Source organism: Periplaneta americana, chromosome 17 (genome assembly GCF_040183065.1).
Source record: "Periplaneta americana isolate PAMFEO1 chromosome 17, P.americana_PAMFEO1_priV1, whole genome shotgun sequence".
Classification (NCBI taxonomy): Eukaryota; Metazoa; Arthropoda; class Insecta; order Blattodea; family Blattidae; genus Periplaneta; species Periplaneta americana.
Genome location: NC_091133.1, coordinates 97,894,442 through 97,914,178, shown reverse-complemented (window position 1 = coordinate 97,914,178; position 19,737 = coordinate 97,894,442). Strand labels below are relative to the sequence as shown.

Here is a 19,737-nt window from a genome sequence, read left to right as displayed (position 1 = left end):
TGATGAATTGTATGTGCTGTAAATTGAATAATATATTGCATAGGTCAGCTGATGAATTGTTTAAGCTTATAAATTGATTTAATCTACTTCATATGAATTGTACAATTTTGTATAGCTTAACGAAAATAAGTTTGTAAATTGAAATACTTTGATTGTATATGTTTGTATAGTTTGGCTGATGAATTGTTTATGCTTTTAAAATGATTACTAGTTTGTGTAGCTCTACTGATGAATTGTATATAGGCCTACTGTAAGTTGAGTGGTAGTCTGTATAGCTCAATTGATGAATTGTTTATCATTATAAATTGAATTAATCTACTTGATATTAATTGCACAAATTTGTATAGCTTAATGAAAGTATGCTACTTTGTATTGTATATATTTCTATAGTTTTGGCCGATGAATTGTATATGCTTTAAATTGATTAGTAATCTATATAGCTCCATTGATAAATTGTTTATAACTTGAAGTAGTTTGCATGATACGTATTATCAATTTCTGTGTATCACAACTGGTTGAATTGTTTATGCCTTAAATTTAATTAACATACTTGTTTTGTATTATACATATAGCTCAACTGATGAATGATCGTTTGCGTTTGTAAATTTAATAATCTGATTGGCTATGTATTGTATACTTTTAGTAGAGCCATCGATGTAGCTCAGTCGGCAGACTTGCTGGGCTGCTGATCCGGAGCTGCGTTCGGGCTTGGGTTGGATCCCCCTTTGGTCTTTGGTTTCTTCCGAGGTTTTCCACAGCCGTGGGACTGAAGCCGGATTGTCTATGGCGAGTCTATGGCGAGTCCTTTGCATCAACCCCTTTGATTTGATTACCTGGTTGGGGTTTTCCGAGGTTTTCCCCAACCAAAAGGCAAATGCCGGGTAATATTTTGGCGAATCCTCGGACCTCACCTCATCTCACTACATCTCGCCAAAATATTGTAAAAAATTGCACAAAATTGTAAAAATTGTAATTGTAATATTGTAAAATTTTGACTTGTTCTACATCTTAAAGCTTCATTGCTCATGTAAGATTTATGGATTAAATAAATTAATGAATGAAATGAATGAATGAATGAATGAATGAATGAATGAATGAATGAATGAATGAATGAATGGACACACATACACACTAAAATCTGAACAGCCGGTAAACTTACCATAGTATAGTACCATACGAAAAAAACAAAAAAATAGTCATAGAAAGGGAAACATTCCATTACAGGGCTTAAAGAAGAACACAGTCACTATAATTTCCTATTTATAGCCTTATTGGCTATGCTAATTTAATTAAAACCAACTAAGGCCTAATAGAGACAATTCATTTCATTTCGTGACCATCTGGAACTTTGTGACATAATCTTTTCACTTCCCCAATAACTTTATGACAAACTGCAGAAAGTACAAAAACAACAAATTTAGCACATCCAATTTATTCCTAAATTCTAAGCACTACTCGCCACTATTAAAATATCGAACATGTATTTCAGTTTACGCTAGGCGTTTTGAAATACATTTTTATCTGCACCAATAAATTAAGGACTGTCATTGTTCCTAAATACTGTTTTAAGTCTAGTGTTGTGCAGACGAAAGCCATCACATGGCTACATGGAAACAATTCACGTGTTTATATATACTTACTAGTGGCTTGTGCAGCAAATTCTGCTAACTAAGTTCATTAGAAGTTCAAATTAATTCTTTTCAAATTTATTTCCAATGAAGAATACCAGATATTTTGGAAGTTATTTGCTTCCATAATAATGAAACATAGGCCTACCTCTCTGAATGGTTTTCTTCATGCTAAATACTTTTTATTTAACCTATACATCTTCAGTTCTTGAGTTCCAATGCGAAAACGCAAGTAACAATGTCAGAATGATCATTCGGTTTTACATGTGGGAGTGAAGTAATAGCTCGTATTTCAGGTCATTGCGGATTGTACAGTAGGTTAGAGTTATGAAAATATCCTCCCATCTGCCCTCGTAGTAGTAGTAGGTTATTTTACGACGCTTTATCAACATCTGTGGTTATTTAGCGTCTGAACGAGATGAAGGTGATAATGCCGGTGAAATGAGTCCGCGGTCCAGCACCGAAAGTTACCCAGCATTTGCTCATATTGGGTTGAGGGAAAACCCCGGAAGAAACCTCAACCAGGTAACTTGCCCCGACCGGGAATCGAACCCGGGCCACCTGGTTTCGCGGCCAGATCGTGCCCTCATGCCTTCTTCTCTTCTCTTCTCTTCTCTTCTCTTCTCTTCTCTTCTCTTCTCTTCTCTTCTCTTCTCTTCTCTTCTCTTCTCTTCGTCCTTCCCTTTTCCTTTCCTTATCTTTTCTTCCTGTTTTGTTTTTTGCTTTTTTCTCCATTCGCTTGCTTTCTACGTGATTATCAATCTCTCCTACTGTATCTTAGATCCTTGGCATTGTCACAAGTTTCATATTCAATCTCTACATTGCTTTCAGCGTAATCATCGGCATCATCATCTGAACTTTCATCTATGATGTGCAGAGTGCTGTCGATCACCACGTAAGCTTTCATCCAGTGTTAGTTTGTTAGATAAAACACACTTAAGGGAATAAATAAACTGCACTAACAAAAAATTTTCTATTAATACCACTGATACGTAAATCTGACGTACACTTCCAAATAATTATAACTCATAATAGGTTGGCCAAGCGTGTAAGCTGCAACCTGCTGTCACGACTACTATAGTCAGCAACTGAAAGACGGAGGCATAGCTAGAAGAAGGAGGTGCTCTCTTAGCGGGAAAAGTAGTGAGGATCAATTGTTTATCCATTATACGTCAAAATTACGTACGACAGAAGTTTTAAACAATGCCATTACTTCCTTGTGAGCAGGAAGAAAAGCACTTTTTGATCACAGTATAGAGATATGTTCTCTCTACACTGTGGTTTGATTTCCACATATCGTAGAAGTTTAATACAAGTAGTGTTAAGTTCATAACAATAACCTTAGTATCTCGTTATCATTATATTACTTCTCTTCAAATAATTATCTACAGTCAAAAGGAAAGAAGTTTATGAGATTATACGTTCTCGTGCATAAAATAGAAACTTCACGCTGATGTCGATGTTATAGGCATTCCTAATTTATAGTCTCAACAAATGTTGACGCAACATCCGTCGATCGACCACGCTGTTACGTAAGTTTTATAGTTTTCAGTAATATATGTATTAATATATATATATATATATATATATATATAGCCGTTACTCATTATATTATAGAAATGAAGATCTAATATAAAATCTTCTTTCTATGCGTCTACTTAACGCCCCAAAAGATTTCACTTTCATATCATCAGTATACCATTATGTGTTGCATTAACTATAATAATATTTCATTTTTAATGGTAATAATGTCACCAAACATTCTTAAGTTTTGTAGTTCTTAATATCGAATACACAGCTGTACTCGGAAAACTACAGACCATAGAATAAGACTTGTAAATTATTTTTATACGTTATCAAAAAATGACACAAATGAAGATCGACATATTGGCATTATGATGTGAAAGAATCTGACCCATCTGAATTCTAAGTATGTCAGCAATCCTGTAGGTCATGGCCTTCGTGTAATAGTCTATTGTTTATTGTAGTGATGTTTTGTTTTATTCTGAAATGCAATTAATTAGTTCTCAAAACTGACGAAAGATGGATTTTGGAAAATAGGAAAATGATGTAGGAAAATTGACATTTCACTGAAAACTACTATTTTTCTGAAAAACGTTGGGTTCCAAGCTTCAAAATGAGGGGTCATTTATTAAAATCCGTTCAGCTGTTTTCCCGTAATTTTCATTACCAGTTCAAATTATATATATAGATATTCGATGGAAACATTTTGGTCCTTCACTTCCAATCAAACACCGAGGGAAAGTCGTGTCGAGATAGTATAAAAATACACTGTTTATAATCATTATTGTTTTCCTTAAAAACACAATAGGAGCATTCCTTACGATTACAATATTTCCTGCTACTATCTGTATAATACAAGCAACACAAATGTAGCAATGTCTTGACTATATAGCATATAAAGAATATAAACAAAAATCGAATGCTTATTGTAATTTTGTGACGTGAGAGGAAAACTATTATCAATCCACAGAACACCAGCCCAGTTGTACTAGTGATATTTTACCCTTGATTAAAAATTATTTCATCTAACGACGCTCGCAACTGCCGAGGTTATATCAGCGTCACCGGTGTGCCGGAATTTTGCCCCGCAGGAGTTATTTTATATGCCAGCAAATATACTGACATGAGCTTGTTGCATTTCAGCAAAATTAAATGTCATCGACCTGGGCCGGGATCGAAAGCGCAACCTCGGGCACAGAAGGACAGCACTCTACCAACTGCGCCATCCAGGCCGACTTTATTATTGGTATTTTATTTACAGTTAAAAGAACAATATAAGTTTGTCCCTAACCGTTGAAAGGCGTTTTAAACACGAGGAAAACATTAGTTTGTAGTTGACAAGTGGTACCTGCTCGTCGTTGATGAACCATTGAAGCTCAGATGCTGGATATGATTTTCCCGACGTGCAGTTCAGGCTAATCTCGTCTCCTATCTGGTATTGTTTTTCCTCCCCGGTGATGTGTGGGCCATCTTTTGGTAGATCTGCAACAATGGAAATATTACATTAATTATAGATATGCTATAGCCGCAAAAATCCCATAGGAGTTGCAAGATATTTAAACAACAAATGCAGGAAAGCTCTAGTACATTATAACTCACAGAGAAAGAAATATGAAACATACATTATATTAAATTTTTTGTTGGGTGTTTTTTTTTTTAATTAAGAAGAAATATACCCAACTAAATTGATCATAGAGTGTATCCAAATACAACAAAACGGACATATTTCATAATAGTAATATACGTTACAAGAGCGGTATGTTGACGTTTTCATGTTCGAGGAAAAAATTGAAAAAGCGAAACGTAGTTTAGCTTTTTTAATTTCCGAGAACATGAAAACAAACATACCGCTCGTGTATCGTACATTATTTTGTGCGAAGATCGTTTATTACATACCTGAAAGACGAATTTCTAATTAGTTGCAATGAAATCTCCATGTTGGTTTCTGTTTAATGACGACAACTTCGGAAAACCAAAATATCTTTCTTCAACTTTGTTGCTATAAAATGTTTTCTGTGTTTACTATACTCCAGCAGGCCGTGATATACGTCTGTCTTTTTTTCCCCCCAGTCTATAAATGCGAACTTAAAACAAACGGTAAGGTTATGTAATGATTTATTTTTCATTTTAATATTTGAACAATATTATTTATATAACATATTGCAGTAATAACATCGGCATCTGGAATCTTGTTGATTTTTTCACGGCTTCCTTAATGTTACTTGTATCAGGAATGCAATAAGTTTCGTGGAGTAGTAGATTTTACTTAATTTTTGCAAATATTTAAAAACAATAATTAGCATTGCAATTTAGGTGAAATTGCAGTGGTAAGTTTCCAATTTATAATTATTACTATGTTAAACGTCTCTAAAAATAATATGTAAAATGCCTAAAGCAGTAAAATGAATGTCGCGCTTAAGCGGTAAGAAGAGGGAAATTGTTATGTGTGTTACGTTGGGAATACTGAATGTGGTATTTCACACTTACCGCGTATTGGTTCTGTGCGGAAAACAAGCAAATACGCACGATCTCGCACAAAAATAATAAATGTTATTTCGGAACAACTGGATAATACGCACGGCAGACCAATATCGATAGTCGACTCTACTCGCTGGCCACTAGTCACTGGGCCGTACCGAGCCCTATCAAACAAAATATAATCGAAATGGTGGTAGTCAAATTCGCGACTATATTCTTAAATAATTCACTCCATTAGTCAAGTTCAAGGTTTTATGTAGTACAACGGCGGTTTTTTGAATGCATTAAATGAAAATGAAGATGTAATAAGATAATAAACTAGGTTGTCACAAGGAAATTAACAGGAAAAAAGATGTGTTTCACGGAATACAATTAAAATGACGGAAAGTAAATTTCCGGTTAATGTTCGCCAAAGCGTAAAGTACGTAATTATGACGGCGTTGCTGTTTTATTTCTGGCCTATAGAAAAATACCTAGCCTTTTACGAAAAAAAATTTAAGGACCATGAAATTATTCACCGCTTTCATTATAGGCCTATTATTTTTTAACAATATTACGAATCAAAAACTGTCATATTATATAATTTTAACTACTACATGGACGAACCAAATCAAGCTAACCTAACCTAACCTAACCAAAGCTAACCTAACCTAACCAAAGCTAACCTAACCTAACCAAAGCTAACCTAACCTAATCTAACCAAAGCTAAGCTAACCTAACCAAAACTAATCTAACCTAACCAAAGCTAATTTAACCTAACCTAAGCTAACCTAACTAAAGCTAACCTAACCTAACCAAAGCTAACCTAACCTAACCAAAGCTAAGCTAACCTAACCAAAACTAATCTAACCTAACCAAAGCTAATTTAACCTAACCTAAGCTAACCTAACCTAATCTAAGCTAAGCTAAGCTAACCTAACATAACATAACATAACCTTCGTAAATGCAAGGCCTGTAACCGGAGCAAGAAGGGATCTCAATCATTTAATCTGCAAGTACACGCAAAAATAAATTCAAGTAAGGATCACGCTCCCACTGCATGAGAGGTCCGCGCATGCGCTACAGCAAAACTGTTTCTGTCCCGAGCCTCTCATCTAAGGCACTCGTCATAATTTACTCGCAATATTTACGCAAATACACATTGTCGCTAACAGTGGTGCTATCTCTCAATAATGTTCAGAACGAAGGAGGTAGACAGAGAGAGAAAAAATTTCTCCCGCCAACTACGCCACACACCAACGTCACGTTCTTATGTTGGTGACATTGTGTATTTACTTAAATTTGGTGCTAAACGTAACGGCACGGTTCAAAGTGACCGTGCTAATTCTCCAGTATAGCGCCCTTTATTTATTTGACCTTCATGGGCAATAGACTATTTTTATCTTTATTAAATTGTTTAGAACACTTCAGTCCACACCTGAGGAGTAACGGTCAGCGCGTCTGGCCGCGAAACCAGGTGGCCCGGGTTCAATTCCCAGTCGGGGCAAATACTTGGTTGAGGTTTTTTTCCGGGGTTTTCCCTCAACACAAGATGAGCAAATGCTGGGTAACTTTCAGTGCTGGACCCCGGACTCATTTCACCGGCATTATCACCTTCATATCATTCAGACGCTAAATAACCTAGATGTTGATACAGCGTCGTAAAATAACCTAATAAAATAAATAAAAGGACGCTTCATAAATATCGTAACATTAAATATGAAATTTGATTTCCTTCTAGTCAGTATTAACAAACCTAGGATTCTATCCTTAATTCTATGAAATTTAAGTGCTATTTGGGGATATAGGGTTAATTTATCCTAAATCCATTCTTTTCTAGGGATTTTTTTATTTTCACTTTAAAATTATATCTTTTTTAATTTCCTCTTCTACTTCAGTTTTCAAATATATTATTAGAATTATATTTCCTAACAATTATAAAAATGTTGCTTTTATCATTTGTCTCAATGCTATTAGAGAAGAAACAGTGTCATCGCTGATCATGGACGGTTCTTTCCCGGTTTCGTAAGTTGATTGGATAAGGCAGTTATATGAGGGTTTTTGTATTGTATTATATTACTGTAAATTGTATTATATTTACATTTCACGGTATTCGTGCTTAGTGCTGCTTAAGATTAGGTTTTTCTCCGGAGCGGTTGTTTGTGCTCTTACAATCGGAGACCTCCCGTTACCTCCGATTGTTGCCGCGCGGGTTGCATATGAGCTGCGGCGCAGACATACATTTTCCGCTGAGCATTCTTTTAATCGGTTCAGGTAGTGCTTCGAGTCCGCTGACGTCCGGGTATCTTTTATATAATTTGTAATTTTTAGTTGTTTATTTTCTCTTTTTTATTTACCTCTCTCTTTCTCTCTCTCTCTCTATGGCTCTTCTTATTTTCTTGTTTTGCCACTACTGCTGCTACTACGAGTAACACTACCACTACTAATGCTACTACCAGGAACAATACCAGTACTACTGCTAATACGAGGAACAATACCAATACTACTGCTACAACCAGGAACATTACCAGTACTACTGCTACTACGAGGAACAATACCAATACTACTGCTACAACCAGGAACATTACCAGTACTACTGCTACTACGACGAACAATGCCAATACTACTGCTACAACCAGGAACATTACCAGTACTACTGCTACTACGAGGAAAAATACCACTACTACTACTGCTACAACAAGGAACAATACCAGTACAACTGCTCTTTCGAGTAACACTACTACTGCTACTACGAGCAATATTACTACTACTTCTACTACGAACAATACTACTACTACTGCTACTACGAGCAGTACTACTACTACTGCTACTACGAGCAATACTACTACTACTACTACTGCTACTACGAGCAATACTACTACTACTGCTACTACGAACAATACTACTACTACTGCGAACAATACTACTACTACTACTACTACTGCTATTACGAGTAATACTACTACTGCTACTACGAGCAATACTACTACTACTGCTACCACGAGTATTACTACTAGTACTAGTCATCTGAGCTTTTGTGTACTGATTTTAATGTTTTGAAAATTAAACAGATAGATTATATTGCCTTACTAGCTAAAAGCAACCGGCGTTCACGGGTTTTCCTTTCTGCTTCTGTTTTTAATTAAGCTGCTTATTACATTTTCGGAAATCTCGGAAACCTAACTATAGACAACCAAAACGATTTGCCTTTACTAAGCTAAGATTAATCTTTACTTAACGTCACTTACATGAATTGATGAACTCCTTAGCGAAATGCCTGCCAGAGTTAACTCAATTTAAAACAGTTGTAAATAAGGCACCGAAAAGAAAACATGTCATCATGTGCGTGACGTTCAAGTTTTATTTTATTTATATATTTATTATTTTTATTTATTTATTCTGGGTAGCTAAGGGCATTAGGCCTTCTCTTCCATACCGCCAGAAATACAAATAAAATAATGGAAAAATCAAACTATGAACAAAGTAAAACCCAACGAAAATATGATTCCTTTTCCTCTTTCTGATGAGTTTCAGCATCGAATTAATATGTACATATACAATTTAATTTATATTGGAAGGTTTTTTACCCCTTGACCACTGTACACCCACTTATATCATTGACAGTTTTTTTTTTAATATGACTTGGGAAACTATATCTCACAAATTCGGAACATATTATATTAATTCTTATTTTATACACAGAATACAGATACAATATAAACTTGCAATAAGTCATTTTTTGACATAAAGACTAATATTCTGAGAGACGTATAGGCTTAACGGTATTTTAGAAATTAAGAGATTGTTATTTCCACAACGCATAACATACTACATTTGCAACGTGATTATAAAGATAGACTTTCGCAGCAATATATTTTCGGACGTGAACAACAATATTTTGAGAGACGTATATTTCAGAATTAATACAATGCTATTTTCAGTCGGCTTACGTACATTCGCGTACTACATTAACAACATGACAGTAGTATCATTGAATTGCTTTTTGATACGTGTAAAATCTTTTTTTTTTTCCACTCCTTCGTGTAAAATATAGTCGAGAATGTGAAAAACACGCAGTTTTTAAGTCAATGTCTGCAACTTTGAGGTACTGCCCTTGAGCTTCATTTTACAATGGTCATTACAAATGCTAGTCGCACTGAAATTGCAATTGCATTAAATAGAATGGGTATCATAGCAATACGTGAGATAAAAACATCTTCTCCTTTCGTTTTCTTAGTTAATATTGCGACTTCTATTACGTTTCGCATGAGTTCTTCACACCAATTCATGTTGGTGCATAATTTTGGTGGGTTAATATTTCGTAATGGTACTTCTGGTTATTCAATATTAAGTAAATTATGTGGTAACAATCCTTGTAGTTTGAAAGAATTCTAGAATTCAGTTGATGAGAAACAGCCTGCTCACTATACACAACTGCATCCAGAAATTCATAATACGGTCCTGGACTACGTAAAGATATTTATTGTACTAATTACCTAGTTTTAGCCTTCATAATGTGTACCAACAATGTTATAATTTCCATGTCCTCGTGAAAGTCGAAGTTGAATACAAATGACAATAATAAAAAACAATTGACTATAGAAGATAACATTTTAATATTACACAGGAATGTTTGATCGTATGTATTTCTATTCTTTAATTAATTTAACGTCCATTTGTACAATTTTAATATAACCTATGTTTTTCTCCTGGTTATGAAGGTTAAATGTGCAAACTTTGGCACATATCGGTCAAAGCGTGTATTAGATTTGTATAGAGAAAATACAGTACATACCCACATTCACTTTTATATATAAAGATTTCAGTATAATAATGTATGGTAACTTTGTTTGAGGCAGCATAAATAAAATACTACGTATATATTATTTATGTAGTAAAACTCCCTTTATGGCGGGTTAAAATAAAATAACGTATCTGAAATAATGTAAATAAATTATGAAAATAATAAAAAAGAGAACTTGAACTCAGGTTCGAACTTGGGTACCCATACATCACAGTCCGTTATCTTAGCACAACGCTACAGAGAGCTACGTATATATGTGCTTGAATTTAAATAACTTATTAATGTTTCACATTTGCTGTCCATTATGTTTGATTTTGAATTTATAAAAACTAAACAAATATGTGTTTCATGTCATTTTATATTGTATATTATTTCCCATGACACATTCAATCAAGAAATTGTCTCTCATTTAGGTAATATTAATTTAATGTTATTTTATTTCATATTTCAATGATAATATGGCCGCTTTTACAACGGAAGAAGACATGATTGGATGACGTCAATAAAAGACAGTTAACTGTAGAATAGGAGGCCAATGCCTTATTTTAGTGCTGCTTATGATTAGGTTTTTCTCCGGAGCGGTTGTTTGTGTTCTTTCAATCGGAGACCTCCGGTTACCTCCGACTGATGCCGCGCGGGTTGCATATGTGCTGCGGCGCAGACACATTTTCCGCTGAGCATTCCCTTAATCGGATCAGGTAGTGATTCGAGTCCGCTGACGTCCGCGTATATTTTATATAATTTGTAGTTTTTCGTTGTTTATTTTCTCCTTTTTATTTACCTCTCTCTCTCTCTCTCTTTGGCTCTTCTTTTTTTCTTGTTTTGCTTGAAGTACTAAGTTAGCTGACAGATTTTTTTCTAGTTTCGAAATTCATAGTATATGTGGAAAAGCGTATTAGTTTAAGTTAATGTTCAAATGAATAACATTAAAATTAACTGAAAACTAACGCAGAAGTAAAGCTTTTCAGTAGCTAATGTAAACATTTATCATTTTCTTGGAAACATTTGTATATTCACAAACAGTTTTTGTCAATTATTATTCTAATCGGTTTAGTTTAACATAAAATATATTAAGGGAGTTTCAGAATGGAACAAAAGAAACGTGTGGTGTTAATGGATTAAAGTTTACTGTCCAAAATAATTTTTTCAGATTCTTCACCGGGCAGGATTGTGATCATTGTGTTAAAGGGTGCCAGTATTTTAACTGTATTTTTTAAAACGCGTCACTCTTCCTCCGTATAAATATAATCTGATAAAAGTTTAAGGATAATCGTAATTATACTATTACCACTCGTTTTATTAGTTTAAGAATGAGACTCAATATTTTAATCTAAACATTAAAATATAATTCATATTGCCTTTTAAATATTCCATGTAATGTATGTTTTTTATTGCCTCGAAAGTTACGTTTTATAGAAATTTCAAGACTTTTTTTCTAGACTGTGGACCTTTGGAACAATAGCACAATATGCTGGATCAATCTTAGAGGGTTCTTTTTTGATGTAATTCTTATGTTTTTTCAGTTTTTCATTCGCAATATTACTCTGTCTACACACGAAACTACGAAATTATTTATTATAACTTTTATATATAAATCAAAGTAAACATGCTTTCCAAAAGAGTTCAAAAGTGTTTTGAACTGTTAAATTTACTTATTTGAAAAAAGTGACGATTGCCGAAAAGTGAGAGAGAAATTCACCCACATCTGGGGTCTTATAAATTCCTACTTTCACGGTAAGGTTCAAGATGTGCGTACCACAGCCTACATGGCAAAAATTTAAATTTTTTAACGGCAGTAACCATATTTGGGGCATTGTCTGTGACAGTGGCAGAAACTCTGTTGTTCAGTCCTCATAAATTAATGACTTGAATTCAACCAGCAATTTTGTCGGCTGTATGACTCCCTTGATGATAGAACAGAAGTTAATTGGTCACCTGTCACGTAGAGGCCTTTTACTGTTACGTATCCATCTTAACTGTTGGAGGACCAACAGTTTTTTAAGTCCTTTAATTCCGTTCGCAGTTTATTCTGAACGCTGTCGTATAAGTCGCCTAAAATAACTCGCAATATTCACGTAAAAGTAGATACCAAGTATTGAAAAAAACAACTAAGAACCCCGGTTAGTTAAATTATAATGAATAGTTTTTTATGTTTTCTGCACACTATCACAATGTTTTTATCACGTAAACCACGTGCTCTATTTACTTACATGAGAAAAAGTGTTACGACACTGCAGTGAATATCTTGCGTTTAAACCCTTGACGAGATATTTAAATCCGGCATCTTCGACCTCGCTGAGTGGTTGCATATCATTGGACATAAACTGAATTAAAAGTTTATCCAATTTAACTTTTTCAGCACTGTTTGATAGTAGTGCTGAGTGTTTGAGCTGCTGTCCAACATAATTGTCGGCGCTTTCTTCAAGTTCGCGATTGTGCGATCGCTTCAAATGGTCTAACAATTTCGAAGTCCCACTGCCCTTAGAGTAAATTCGCCCACAAAGTTCACAGCGTGCGACTTTATTATTATTTTCAACTAAATTAAAGAATTTCCATGCGACGGATATCCGATTTGGTGCAATTTTATTCCACTCACAACTACAGTCAGTCCGTACGCGCCGGTCGTCCATGAGCTCTACGTCCTCCAACTTCGCTTCACTCCGAACCACCGCATCCCTCCGTATGTCCCTTGTTCCACTTACGATAGTCCCGGAGATCATCGGTGGAGAGCTTTATTCGTAATCTCCGATTGCTCCGCGGTAGTAGTCAATCCGATGAGCAGCACTATTCGTGCTGCAATATGTAACATGCCAAAAAATCTTAATAATATTCCAAAGTCTTAATTATAGTCACAGTCTAGTTGAAATATATACAGAAAAGTATATCTACTAGTACAACACAAAAGTTTAGTCTCAATACTTTTAATACAAGACAGAGATAATTCATGAAGCGTTGTTGAATATCATAAATTCATGTACAGAATAGAAGGCGTGAGAAATTAGGTACCGGTACTTCTTTAATTTCTCCCTAAATAATGTTATGATTGAGTTTGATTTTTTATATCCCTAGGAAGGCTATTAAAAAGTTTTACTGCCATATAACGCACTCCTTTTTAATAGCACAATAGACTTTCCGATGGAGTATGAAAGTCATATTGACGCGTATTTATGCTATGAACTGTTGAATGAGTTACAAAGTTTTCACGATTACATAAGAGGAAGTTTATTAATGAAAAAATATACTGACAAGCTATGGGCGTTATTTGAAGTTTTTCTTGAAAATGGTCCTATACGATTCCCTAGATTTGGCACCAACTATTATTCTGATTACTCTTTTTGTAGTAGGAATATAGCCTACTGTTGCTATCCGTAGAATTTCCCCAGAATATTATTCCAAAACTCATTACCGAGTGGAAGTATGCAAAGTATATTGTTTTTACGGTAGTGATATTTACTATCTCTAGCATAGATCATAGCAAAACATGCTGAATTTACTGTAGTTTGGGGGTAATTTCTCTAATATGATTTTTCCAATTTAATACATCGATTTGCAAGCCAAGCAATTTGGTTGTTGTTGTTTCTATTAGGGATCTGTTAAGTATTGCGCTTGGAATTTGCGAGGTTGAATTTGGGCAGGATTTAAATTGAATTATGTTACTATTATTACAATTTAATACTAATTTATTGACTAATATTAATTTATTGGCTGAGTAAATTGGGACTTGCCCTTCTCTATTTTCTTCCTTATGAGAAAACTGTATTGAATGAGTTGAGTTCAAACATTCAGGCAAAGTGCATTGCGATTATGGTGAAGTGATTTTGTAATTTGTGACTTGGACAAATAATATATTTAAGACTAGCCGTACCCGGTGCTCCGCTGCACCCGTTAAAAATAAATATAAAGTAAATAAATAAAATATGACATTTGATCCAGGGAACATTCGTGTTTGATAGAAGGATAAATCGTTTAATATGTTACTTAATTTAAATTGCATCCAAATAATTAAAATGCGATCATTTTGGTCTAGAGACATTCATTTGGTGCAATTACAATTCCTTTAACATGTTTCTTAATTTTTATTACATGCAACCTTAGTTTAATGAAGATGGACATCATTTTGATTTAATGTGTATATTTTAATTTACTTGTTATAGGATTCCATTGAATTATGGTAATAACTTAATTTTAACCCTTGTTTTCTACGTATTCAGTAAATGGCGCTTGGCCCACTATGGTTCTGAACCCTTCAAATAACTTAAATTATAATATAATACAATATAATATTATATTATATTATATTATATTATATTATATTATATTATATTATATTATATTATATTATATTATATTATATTATATTATATTATATTATATTATATTATATTATATGAGAAGTTATTGTAATAACATTATAGCACTATGTCCATCTAGAGAAACTACACTTTCCAATGGTGAAATAATAATTAATTATACAAATCGGTTAATTTAGCTTCCGATATTACTTTATACAAACACAGAAACATTCTCTGTAGGCTATCTTTCATAGCTTTCTATTGTTGGTGTCCAAGGTCCCTTATAGACGAAGTCATTTGTTTTTTAATTCATTACACGGCCTTAGATGGCAGTTATTTTAATTTTAAAACTCATTTATCTCATTAAATATCAGTCCTATCAAAATTTTTCAAGGGATAAAGCGTATCGCAAATTATTTTTAAAGAAACTTTTGTTATGTAACATTTTTCACAAAAGCAATAATAAGCGAGATATTTTGATTTATTTAATTCAGGCCTCTTTATAACCCCCCTTTTAAATAATGTATTTTGAATGCCATATAGCCTAAAATCTAAGTTACAACGCACTTAATTTGTATTCCAATTTTCATCGAAATCCGTTCAGCCATTATCGCGTGAAAAGGTAACAAACATACAGACAGACAGACAGACATACAAACAAAAATTTCAAAAAAGCGATTTTCGATTTAAGGGTGATTAATTATATATGTTAGGACCAATTATTTTTGGAAAATCGAAAATTACCAGAAAAATTTCGGCTACAGATTTATTATTAGTATAGATTAAGAAGGAAAATTGTAGGTTTGTGTGCATGATTTGGCCTACTGGAAAGCTTCTGACAAATTAATCTTCCCTTTAACACTAAAGCAAATAAACTTTCTTGTGAACATTTTTTTATTGTAAGAGAAGATATTAATGTTGCGTCATTCCGGAAAATTATAGTGGGAGGTAGGATAGTAGTCATACTCATGAAATAACAACTTACAAGTTCTCTTGGTTATTAGTACTTTATGAGAACTAATGAGTGCAAAAATAGTATACTAAATGCTTATATTGACCGCTTAATTGTGTTTTATTATAAGTTCTATAAATAAAGATTAATATCCAATGTTAATCTGAAATTATACTTTGAAATTAGAGATTTTTTTCTATACTAATAATAAATCTGTAAGCGAAATTTTTCTGATAATTTTCGATTTTCCAAAAATGATTGGTGTTAACATGTATAATTAATCATACTGAAACCGAAAATAGCTTTTTTGAAATTTTTGTTTGTATGTCTGTCTGTCTGGATGTTTGTTACCTTTTCACGCGATAATGGCTGAACGGATTTCGATGAAAATTGGAACATAAATTAAGTTCGTTGTAACTTAGATTTTAGGCTATATGGCATTCAAAATACTTTATTCAAAAGGGGGGGTTATAAGGGGGCCTGAATTAAATAAACCGAAATATCTCGCTTATTATTGATTTTTGTGAAACATGTTACATAACAAAAGTTTCTTTAAAACTGATTTCCGGTAAGTTTTATTCCAGGCAAAATGTTTATAGGACTGATATTTATGTCTGTCTGTCTGTCTGGATGTTTGTTACCTTTTCACGGGATAATGGCTGAACGGATTTCGATGAAAATTGTAACATAAATTAAGTTCGCTGTAACTTAGATTTTAGGCTATATGGCATTCAAAATACTTTATTTAAAATGGGGTTATAACGGGGCCTGAATTAAATAAACTGAAATATTTCGCTTATTATTGATTTTTGTGAAAAACGTTACATAAAAAAAGTTTCTTTAAAAATGATTTCCGATGAGTTTTATCCCAGGCAAAATTTTGATAGGACACGCATTCGGGGGTCTCGGGTTCAAATCCCGTGGCCGACCAATCTGACTGGGGTTTTTCATGATTTCCCTTAGTCATAAAGGCAAATGCCGGATTGGAAAATACATGCCATTATTAATCACCGCCTCAAATGCCAATACCAAAAACATTAATCAAAGTCTATAATCAGTTAGATGAACACAAGCTATCTACAACACACAATAGAAACAGGAACTCAACAAGAGTAAACGAGGCCTGCTGATATACCCACACATTCTAAACACGCGACATGACCACAGATGTTAAGGCGTGAATAAAACAAACTTAACAAAAAAAAAAAAAAGATGCACAGTAAGATTAACATAAAAATGATCTTCGTACACAGTCAACTCTATTAATTTGGAGTGATTTATTAAAGGATGCATTCAAGACTAATTTAGAAAAATGTTAAACGAATTATCTTTGCACCAAATGAGTGGTCTCTTGGCCAAAATGATAGCATTTTAATTATTTAAACAGAATTTAAATTACGCAGCATATTAAACGATTTCTTCTTCTATCAAACACGAATGTTCCCTGGACCCAATGTTCTATTTTAATTATGTAATTACTTTATATTTATTTATAATAAGTGCAGCGGAGCGCACGGGTACAGCTAGTTACTAATAAAAATTTGTCTAACCAAAAATATGGATTACCCAACAAATTTAATTCATACAGATTTTAATATTAAATATTGAAGAAATTTATAAACATAGTTTACTAACTTACTACAACAGAAATCAAATAAAACATAAATCTAATCGACATGAATATCGTACTCGAAGACAAAAGTCTACTTTCTCATGAATTGAGCCTAAATGTCATACAAGTGCAGCTCTTAAACATAGTGCTAGTTTCGGCCCAAGACTTTATAATAAAATTACAGACCATTTTCCAAATTTGAAATATTTTAAAATGGAAGCTTTCAAAACAATAAATTTATAAAATTATTCACTATATATGATGTTAACAATTGTGTGTATTTTTTACCCTTTATTTCTGTCGAATATATCCATGTTTTTATTGAATATCGCTGGCTTCAGTCTGATTGTCAATTATTAAATGTGTTTTTTCTCTCTTATTATCTTTCTTCTTCTTCTTCTTCCTCTTCTTCTTCTTCTTCTTTTTTTGCTCTTGTGTGTTATTTATTGGTTTGAATTAAGTTACTTACTGTATTTAGTAAACTGTCCTTGTAAATTTTATGTTATATTATTGGCTAAGACCACACCGTATACGAGCCTGGCTCTTACGGTAGCGGCTAGTAACATTTTTGTTTTATAATTTTAATTTGTACTCACTAGCTAGCTAGCTAGTAAAATAAATAAAATAAATAAAAGTGTTGTACTACATACCGAGTGACTATGATTTATAACAGTGTATTCTCAGGTGAATCTATTTTGTAAAGAGAACATTTTCAGTAAATTTTGTTCAATTTATTTTTAAGTACTTTATTTCCAATAAATAGTATTTTATTTGATTATTTGATTTATTGGAATCCAAGGAAAAAATAGGAGCTATATTAGGGATTTTTAGTCTAAATAGGTTGGCGACACTACTCCTAGTCTAATAGGACAGACGGATACCTAGAATATAACTACTGATTAGTAATTAAATACACTGGAAACTAAGGATGATATCGATTGTATTGGAATAGATATTATGTGGGTTGGGATGGCTTTTAGACCTCGTTGACAAGAACTGAAATCAAATAATACTCTAGATCGGTAAGTTACATGGGCTCACGTATGCATCTTTAAAGCGGCGCAATGGTTTGTGTAGAGACCTGAATTTTTATGTGCGCTACTAAAAATTAATATTCTAACGTGCTATCTTTATAAATCAGCAATCAATACCCTCATTCTTGTATAAATAATGCCGCTGCGTTTGAAAGTAGAAGTAAATTGGCATGGCGCGAATTTCATGTTCGCGATATTCACTGTAATTGGCTACAGCTTCCGCTGGCGTATAAATGTGGTGGCTTCAGTGGGCGGTGCTTGCCTTTTAAACGCAAATTCAAGAGAGATGTGACAAGTTGGCAAGTGCGCTTCACTAGATCCATTCTCCAGTCTTCATAACATAGCTGCCCTTTGTTGCATTTCAGAATGTCTGTAAAGTACTTCACATCCACTCCGATATAGGCTGTTTACCTGTGCTCAGGTAACATGCTGGGGTAAAAGGGTACTAAGTTTACAATTAAGTAGCACCAAAAGAAGGCTTCTGCAGATACGCATATCCTACAGTAAATTGCTTAAAATGTTCTTCTCTACAACCCACGAAGTTTGTCCCAATTTTTTGTTCACATCCTGTATAGCATATTTTGAATTGGTTATTTTACGATGCTGTATCAACTATTGTGGTTATATATCGTTTGAATGAGATGAAGGTGCAGTACAAATAAATTAATTTTATGCAATAAACGAATTTTGCTTATATATGGCAGCAGATAGATATCCCATTCTTGATTTTTATAAGTCTGTTTCTTTGTTTTTTTCTTCAATTATCGTTTGGATTATTATTGCGTAACTTCGTCCAATTACGAATCATTCATTGATAATTTAAGGGGAGAGGATGGTATTTTTCAAAACTTTTTTCCTATTTGGTGTAAATTATTAATTTTTTGTGTGTAGAGAGTTCATAGCTGTGGCAACTCAACCAAATACAAATATTAAAAAAAAATTATTTGGGGGCCCAAATTTGAAAAAAAAAATATGCCCAATGCTGGATTCTACTAAAACCGGTATATCTAAACCGTTTTTAAAGATAGATTCAAACAATTTTTGCAATGTATTTGCAAAAGTATGTTCTACAAACTGTCTGTAAAAGAATTTTGATATTAGTCCCTACGTTTGTAAAATAAACAATTAAAATTTAGTAACAAAGTTCTGATTTCCTTTCTTGTAAACAAACGGACGTATTTTTAAAATGAAATCAATTAACAAACTTCTGTTACAGAGAAAAGTTTCCTATTAGTCGAAAGAATGTGTGTTCTAAATTTCGTTTATGTATCTTTAATAGTTCAGAAATTACATCCATTTTGTCTGGCAATGTAGCAAAAAAAAAAAAAATGAAGTTACTGGAAACCGATACAAGCGGGCGTGCGATTTAAAAATCCATAGTGCAGGAAGTTTAAAAATGACGTCTCAACATCCGATAAGGGCACAAATACCCAC

At 33.4% G+C, this 19,737-nt stretch overlaps 1 protein-coding gene across 1 annotated transcript in view; it reads right to left on the bottom strand.

Moving 5' to 3' along the window:
* LOC138693295 (cell adhesion molecule 2-like) overlaps positions 1–19,737 on the bottom strand; it is a 677,576-nt gene that overhangs the window by 46,245 nt on the left and 611,594 nt on the right. Inside the window, exon 4 of the mRNA XM_069817159.1 lies at positions 4,501–4,634. Within this exon, the coding sequence (XP_069673260.1) occupies positions 4,501–4,634 (134 nt within the window). The remainder of the gene's footprint in view (positions 1–4,500; positions 4,635–19,737) is intronic.